This window comes from Pteronotus mesoamericanus, unplaced genomic scaffold (assembly GCF_021234165.1).
Source record: "Pteronotus mesoamericanus isolate MK-2021 breed Mesoamerican mustached bat unplaced genomic scaffold, CSHL_Meso_final contig_2, whole genome shotgun sequence".
NCBI classification, from domain to species: domain Eukaryota; kingdom Metazoa; phylum Chordata; class Mammalia; order Chiroptera; family Mormoopidae; genus Pteronotus; species Pteronotus mesoamericanus.
In genome coordinates, this window is record NW_026555084.1 from 10,472,930 (window position 1) to 10,481,423 (window position 8,494).

An 8,494-nucleotide genomic window follows, 5' to 3' on the forward strand; every position below is an offset into this window, starting at 1 on the left:
ACAGCAACAAAAAAACAAACAAACTGGAAACAACCCAAATATATTACAAGAACAGGGTGGCTTCATCTATTATGCATCCCAACATTTTGATTAGAAAGAATATCCAGGCTACCCACACCTGTACCCTGGCAAGGTCAGCCTGTGACCCTTAGAAGTGGTGGTTGGTTTGGGGGGAGACTGGTGACCGTGCCCCAAGGGGGTGGCTGCTTGGAGGCTGGACAAAGGGGTATGTAATGGTGACAGGTCACAAAGGACTGTGAAGGGTAAATGCAGTGGTGTAAGGAGGTCTAGGCAGAGCCCTGCAGGGAGATGGGCAGTTGCCTTCACTCCCTCTCTCTCGGAGACTCGATTAGTGGCTGGTGGAACTGTCTTAAATTTAGAGAACCATGAGCAGTGAGTGTTTGCTACCTTATTACACGGCCCGCAGCTACCGTTCCATGGGTGTGTTTGATACCTCTATGGGGGACCTGCAACGACAACTGTACAAGGGAGGAGAGTATGATATTTTCAAGTATGCACCAATGTTTGAGAGTGACTTTATCCAGATTAGCAAGAAAGGAGAGATGATTGATGTGCACAACCGTGTCCGCATGGTGACAGTGGGCATCGCATCCACCAGCCCCATCCTCCCACTACCTGACGTCATGCTCCTGGCTCGACCAACTAAAATCTGTGACGAGCATGCCAAACACGCCCGGCCCACCAAGGGGAGAGGTCGCAAGCCCACGAAGACCCTGGAGCTCACCAGGCTGCTGCCCTTGAAGTTCGTCAAGATCTCCATCCACAACCGTGAGAAACAGCAGCTGCGCCTGAAGCTGGCTACTGGCCGTACTTTTTATCTGCAGCTGTGTCCCTCTCCAGATGCACGAGAAGACCTATTTTGCTATTGGGAAAAACTTGTCTATCTCCTGAGGCCACCAGTGGAGAGTTGCAGCAGTACCCCAACACAACAAACTGGGGACACGGCGACCATAGAGGATGACAAAAGCCTGGTGGTAAGCATCTACAGAGACTCAAGATAATGGGGCAGGGGGCTTTGGGAGAGCAGAGCAAAGCGGGTCCTACAAAGCCTTTGGCGGTCGCTAAAGCTCAACTGGGAAATGCATTCCATTTTTAAAAGGCTCAGGGCCCCCGCGATGGCACTCACCACACTGGGGAGGTTCCAAGTGCTTCTCCCAATTGTCTCCCAAGGCCAAATTTGCAAGGCCCAGGTGGTCTCTTCCTTCCTCTGTCTCTCTGAGACTACCATTGCTGATTAAAATCAGCATAGCCCCTCTGTGCGCCTGCACATGCATAATTTCTTTTAGCAGCCACTGAAATGGAAAACGGGTAAAACCCCCAACCCTGCAATTCCACTTGTAAGAATCTGTTCTGCAGAGAAATAAGCACAAGTGTGCAAACTAAAAGTGTGTCAAGATTGGGAGCTTTATCAGTGCTTTCCATGGCATAGGCATTATCCAAGCAAAACTGAGTGACTGACTGACAGGGGTGCTGTAGCTGGGACGTGGCATCCCATGTGACCATTAAGCTTAGATGGAAAGACTATAGAGGTTCTTCTAATTAGAAGCTCTGGAGTCGCTGTGCTCCAGGATGAGAGAGAGCAGACTGCTGTGGCCTCGCTTTGTCATCTCTGTCTCACCTGTTTGTCCTCCCATTGGCACAGATCTCAGAACTCCATGGAGAAGGGGATCGGGATAGCGTGAGGCTTCACAAGCTTTGTGATGTGTCCAGAGCCACTTCTTCTGGTTATGCTGGGGGAGAGAGAATGCCCGGTTCACCTTCCACCAGCAAAACTCCAGGTACTGCCGAAGGAGCAGCAAGGCGGGCAGCCACAGGCGTGGCAGTAGCAGGAAGAGCTACAAGCCCTACAGCAAACGTGGCAGTAGCGGGAGCGGGAACAAGCCCTACAGCAAGCATGGCGGTAGCAGGAATGGGAACAAACCGTACAGCAAACGTGGCAGTAGCAGGAACAAGCCCTACAGCAAGCATGGCAGTAGCAGGAGCGGGAACAAACCGTATAGCAAACATGGCAGTAGTGGGAGCAGGAACAAGTCCTACAGCAGGGATGGCAGTAGCAGGAGCAGGAACAAGCCCTACAGCAGGGATGGCGGTAGCAGGAGCAGGAACAAGCCCTACAGCAGGGATGGCGGTAGCAGGAGCAGGAACAAGCCCTACAGCAGGGATGGCGGTAGCAGGAGCAGGAACAAGCCCCACAGCAGGTGCTTTGAGCATAGCAGCAACCAAAAATGTGGGCACAGGCCAGGGAGGCTCAGCCCTGGTTGGAGCCACCGCCAAGGGCCCAGGAGAAAGTGGATTCAGCAAGGCCGTGGCAGGTGCTGCCAACATATCCTCAGAGGGTACGAATTTGGTGTTGGTGGGTGCTTCCAGCTCATCCTCCTTAGGTACTTCCATCGCGACCACGGGGGCTGCCAGTGCCTCCACGGCGAGCAACCTGGCGTTTGCAGGCCCAGTGACAACCAAAAATCCTGCCACAAAAAGAGCTAAAGGTTCAGTGACTGGGCCCCTTGTCTCAACCCTGAAGAGTGAAGGCTACATGAGTGAACGGGATGGAAGCCAGAAGGTCTCCCAGCCTGGAGCTGAGGCTCAGAAGGAAAAAAAAGAAAAGAGAGAAAAGAAGGACAGAAGTTCCACGAGGAAAAGTTCCCACCACCACAGGCCAAGAGGGAGCAAGTCGGCCCGGAAATCATCCTCCCAACAGTCATCGTCTGGCCATAAAAGCACAAGAGGTGACAAAAAAGAAAAAGGGCAGAGCAGCGTCAAGGGCAGAGGACACAGCTTTCACAAGAGCACCAGCCACAGTGCCACCACAAAGGAGTCGAGGACAGCCCACAAACTAGGGAAGAGCAGATCTAGCAGTTCAGGTCATTTAAGTAAGAAATCCAGTAAGATTGGCTCTTTCTTCAGAAGTTTCAGAGTCACTCGTGGTTCGAAAACTGAGGTCTCATCACATGACACAGAGATGGATTTCATGGCTAAGAAGGTAGGGAAGCGCAACATAGAGGCCAAAGTAGAGAAACGCCCAGGTGGCCAGGATCTGGAGATCTGTGGTACCATGACATCGGAGACGATGGAGACGATCTTCATAGAAACCAAACCCATTTAAATAGGAGCCAGGGCAGGACGCAGCAATGGAGACCCAGCCTCACAGAGGTATCCCTGGAGACAATGCCCACTTTCTTTAATAAAGGACACCATACAACTCCAAAAGTAATGCTTCTTTTGTTTGACTTCCTATGTTCCCAGTCCTGGTAGTGACTTCACAGTGGCTTCTGTGATGTGAACTGCGCTCAAGCCTGAGACCCCAGCCTCCAGTCACACAGAACCCCACCTCCCTCCATGTCCAATATGAGTGTCCTGCCTTGACTCAACCCTCTTCTGCCTTTGGTTTCCCCAAGACCGTGGCCCCAGGTCACACCTATGGGCTGGGAAGCACCACCGCCACCAAGTCCCCATGCCCTTCTTACTTTTCTCCCCAAAGGTCCCTGAACATGGACATTCAGTCCAGTCCCTAGACTAAGTGAAGATAGGATTCATGTCTCCTCAAGGAATAATTAGGGGAGAAAAGAAGGGGGTGCAGCAGCATTTGTAGGCAATCAGAAATTGGCCAGGAATTGGTAGCCTGAGGGCCAAATCTTGCTAATTGCCTGGTTTTGTAAATAAAGTTTTATTGAAAAATAGCGACAGCCATTCATTGATATATTGGCTATGGCTGCTTTCACACTGAAACAACAGATCTGAGTTGTTGTGACAGAGACTGTATTGTCTGCAACGTCTAATATATTTACTATCTACCACTTTCCAGAAAAGGCTTGCTTACCACAGATCTAATCTGAACAATTCTTCTTCCTCTTGGGTATATACTGTGCAGAAACTCACAGGTGCTCCCCAGGCGACAACTAGATTTTTAATAATAAAACAATTTGTAATAGCAAAACCCCAAATGTTCATCAAACAGAAAAACTGATAAATTGTGGTACTTGCCTACAGTGCATATACTATAACAGCAAAAGTAAATAATAGCTGTATATGTTAGCATGGATGAACCTCACAGAATGGTGAATAATACAAGCAGGTCAGAAAAATACATATGATATGGTTCCATTTGTAGAAGAGTCCAGAAACAAGGTCAAACAATATATTTGTGGGTATTTGCTAAGGGTGTAGAGAAAAGCAAGGAAATGATAAACACAAAATTCAGGAGAGTGGATTTCTACAAGGTGAAAAGGAGGGAGGGCTGACCTGGAGGTACATACGAAGAGCTTCAAAGGAGGGGGGACGGTTCTAAGCAAAGGAGCACATCCATGGTAATTTATTGTTGTATCTTTTTTTTTTTATTTTAACATCTCTGAAATCAGCATGGTTTTAAATTGCTGTCAGGTGGCAGTCAGTGCCTTAGAAATACCAACCAATTTATTTAACTTATGTTTTCCTTTGTGCAAGAGAAGTACATGACAAAATATCTAAGTCTGAAAGATATCTTTCAATAACTATAAAAGAAAAATTCCAAGTAACGTAAGTCCTTTCAATCCAGGAACATGGAAAAGGGTTAGATATCTCGTAGAATAATCCAAAATGCTGTGTCCTAAAGAACTCTACTAGGTATGCGTGTGGAAGGTAATTCCAAAAATAAATCATACTACATTAGAAATGAGATAGTAAGTTTTTAAAATGTCTATTTTTAAAAAAGAAATTACATTGCCTTTTCAAAGGAAAAAAGCTGTCAATGACTTTCACGAGTCTATCAAAATCATTACATTGTCTTAACAACAGATGATAAAAGTTGAATCTGAGAAAAACAATTCTGGGAACCATGCACATTCGTGTGGAGCCTGGGAGTGGCATGCCCAGCCTTGCAATTTCTGTCCGTCCTCCTCTGTGTCAGTAGTGTCTCACTGAGCAGTGAAACTTAGGGACTTTCTCCAGAGACTGAGTGTGTGTCCCAGAAGTCAAGGAGGTGAGAAACAAGGTATTCTGGGAGGAGTGGCAGCTTAGGAATATCAGGGGAAGCCCTTCCCCGTTGCTCTGATGGGTGGCTGGAAAATCCCTTCTCATGATTTCTGATGTACAAAGACCAATAGATGCTGGGTATCAAGGTGTCCTTGGAGTTGACTCCTGAAGCAGTGAAGGTAGAAGGTAAAAGCAGAGAACGAAGCATGCTCTCAGAGACCTAAGCGGGCCTTTGGGAAGCTTATGGGGAATATGAGAGGTTATGGGGTAAAGGAGAGGGAGGAGGGGGAGCTCTTTCCAAAACAGTCAAATTTATGCTATGCCAGAAGCCGATATATCCTAGTTACAAATGGCTTAATCTCATGATTCTGTAGACCATAGCTTTATCCTTTGTCCTTCTTTTAGCTTTATTTTATGCATTTCCACTCTCACACCCCGAGGCGCTTCTTTTACACAAACCTAATTTGTCCACCACGCAGGGCGTTAGCTGAGCAGACCCACAATTTACACAAATGCCGCCAAAGTAAAGTGGAGGTGGGGATTTGCCCACCACAACGAGCTCTGCCAGGCACTTTCTCTGTATTTCCTTTTCTATCTTGACAGTTCATCAAGAGACACATACAAAATACCTACGTATTTCAAAGCAACAGGCCTCTTCCTCTTGGGCGGGGGGTAGGGTGGTGGAGATATCAATTCAGGCATCAAGTCAACACACCCCATCAGATAAAGGCCAATACTTTTGACAGTAATATGCATCATCATGGTAGCAATTCTGCTGCAGCAAGTGTAAGGAGGAGATGGATGGCTGATTACCAACCCGTGCCCCACACCTACATACAAAAGATGAGAAGGGAATGTTTTGCCAATAGCAAAATAAGATAATTCATGGAGTCGTTGTGATTGGGTGGTCTTTCAGACAGAAGGAAGAGGTACCGTGGTGGGAAGAGGCAAGGTGCCTCAAACTATCGAAGGCAGTGTTGGGGCTGGCAGGGCGAGAGCATGAGAAAGGCGTTGAGGGACACTGCAGGGGACAGGGGCGGCCAGGCTTTGAGGTCCGTGTAAAGGATGTTAACATCCGACCTTAGAAAAATGAAAAGCCACTGAAGTGTTTTAAATAGGGGAGTGACTTGATCAAATCTGCGCTTTGTAAAGGGCGCTGTGTTTGCTGAGGAGAGAAATATTTGTGGAGGGTGTTATTAATGTGTGACCTTATGTCCCTTCCTATCTTTTGCTACAAGATCCATAAAATAAGGAGATCGGAAGGGATGTTTTGAAAGAGGACTTTCCATTTGAAGTATCCATTTTGGGGGGTGAGGGGCGGTGTGGCTAGGACTTGTGGCCTAGGCTGCCGGGGGGTGAGTTTGGATATTGCCTTGGCTTCAGAGTACTTCCCCACCTGAGGTAATGCTCTTTCCAGAGGACACGACGAGAACCGATTGATGTAGAGTGTGATGGTCTGGCCCTCTTAGTCCAACATAGAGCCATTCAACTTCGAGAGCTCTTTGTGGGGCCTGCCTCACAACTCGACTTCTTCCTCTGTGTACTCCTGCTTTCTTCTCTTCCCTTCCACAGGTGCTGGTCCTAAGGGAACTCCTTAATAAACATTCTTCTCACAGAACTCTATCTCAAAATCCTTTTTTGTTTGCAGTGTAATTTTCAATACTCAAGATATGGAAGCACCCAAGTGCCCATCAATAGACAAGGGACTAAAAAAGCTGTGGTACAGATATACAATGGGATATTTCTTGGCCGAACAAATATCCCCTTTGATAATTCACTGATTACTCAAAAATCGACCGGTTAGACTTACGCTTCCAGAAAGATGGAGTAGGCAAATTTTTCCCTATTCCTCTCATTCATAACTAAAGACCTAGGATATTGTATATACAATAAACATCGTAAGACTTTGAAAAGTGGAGAGATGCAGGGAGGCCAGCCAGGGACCACAGGGATTGAGGAGCAACAATACTGTGAGCTCCCTGGGCTTTTCTTTCTGTTTCATGCATCCCAGACTTGGCAATCCTGAAGAAAAGACCCCCAAAAACCTTATCTCTCTAGCCAAAAGACCAGGAAAAGAGCAGCCAAAAAAGGCAGAAATCTTTTAAACAATAACTGCTCCACTCCAGCCAAATAGCACAGAAAAAACAGTGCTTCCAGCCCTCCACTCAAACAACCAATAAAATGGAGAGATTCAAAAGCAGGTATGATAATGGTATAGTTAATTTTTCTTTGGTGAAACTTCACATAATGAATGATGTAGACTTTAACCACAGTAACAGCTACAACAAGTAATTCAAAAGGAATTACCTGCTTTTTTTGTAGGGTTCTAAATCCCTTTAAGTTCTTTAGCCTGCAAGAAGAGATAAGTGGCTCTCATTGGGACCACATTGTCTGTCAATGGGACCTCATACCTGGGGACACAAGTCTTTGTTAATAAAATAAAGTGTAAACTGAGGATAGTTCCCAAATGCCAGGGTTACTGCTGTCCCCTGCTGCTGAGGACAGGTATAACAGGCACAAGAAACCGGCATCCTCACATCCTGCCTGCTGCACACAGATCTGGGCTGTCGAGATTGTTAGTGATGAGGTCGTTAGTAACCAGGAGATTAGGGACTGAAACTGCATAGAAGGGAAAAAGCCATTAGTGATGACTCCCACCTAAAGTACATCATTTAAACAGTACACATGAGCTGACAGAAACTACATGATAGAAAGAAGCAGGAATTGGAGATGAAAAATTTAATTTGCTAGTTCTTATTTCTTCTGCATGGGCCGACAAACAAGTAACAATAATAGGTAATTGACTAAAAAGAGCTCAGAGATGTCATTTATGAACCTGTCTACTAATGACAGAGGTGCTAAGACCAACAGAATCAGAATCAAAGTAAATGGTGCTGGAACAACTGGACTCCCACGTGAGGCGGGGGTGGGAAGAAGAGGAGTCTCAATTTATCTTACACAAGATATATAAAAATTAACCCAAATGTAAAACACAAAATTATAAAGCTTCTAGAAGAAAACACAAGGGGAGATCTTTGTGACCTTGTGTTAGGCAAAGATTTTTTTTGGTTAGGACATGAAAATGTATGCACCATAAAAGTAAATAGGACTTTATCAAAACTAAAAACTTCTGCTGTTAAGAAAATGAAAAGATTAGCCACAGATTGGGAGAAAGTATTTACAAACTATGTATCTGATATAGGACATATCCATTGTGTGTGTGTGTGTGTGTGTGTGTGTGTGTGTGTGTGTTTTCATGGGCATGTTTTTTTATAACTCAATAGTGAGAAAACAAACAAGCAAGTTAAAACTGGGCAAAGCATTTGAACAGAACATTCACCAAAGAAAAGTTACACATGCCAAATAAGTATATAAAAGATACTCAATACTGGGGAAATATAAATTAAAACAACAGCACAACTATTGGAATTGCAACAAATAAAAATAAAAAGGAAAATACTAAGTGCAGATGAGGATTCAGAGCAGCTGCAACTCTTACAGCGTGATAGTAGAAATAAAACATGAT

At 45.6% G+C, this 8,494-nt stretch overlaps 1 protein-coding gene across 1 annotated transcript; it reads left to right on the forward strand.

Annotated features, from left to right (window-relative positions):
• The first annotated feature begins 386 nt into the window (after window positions 1-386).
• Window positions 387-3,124, forward strand: GARIN3 (golgi associated RAB2 interactor family member 3). Its single transcript, XM_054567898.1, has 3 exons — window positions 387-995; window positions 1,664-1,913; window positions 2,217-3,124. The coding sequence occupies exons 1-3, from the start codon at window positions 387-389 to the stop codon at window positions 3,122-3,124; spliced, it is 1,767 nt and encodes a 588-aa protein (XP_054423873.1).
• Window positions 3,125-8,494: the final 5,370 nt, after the last annotated feature.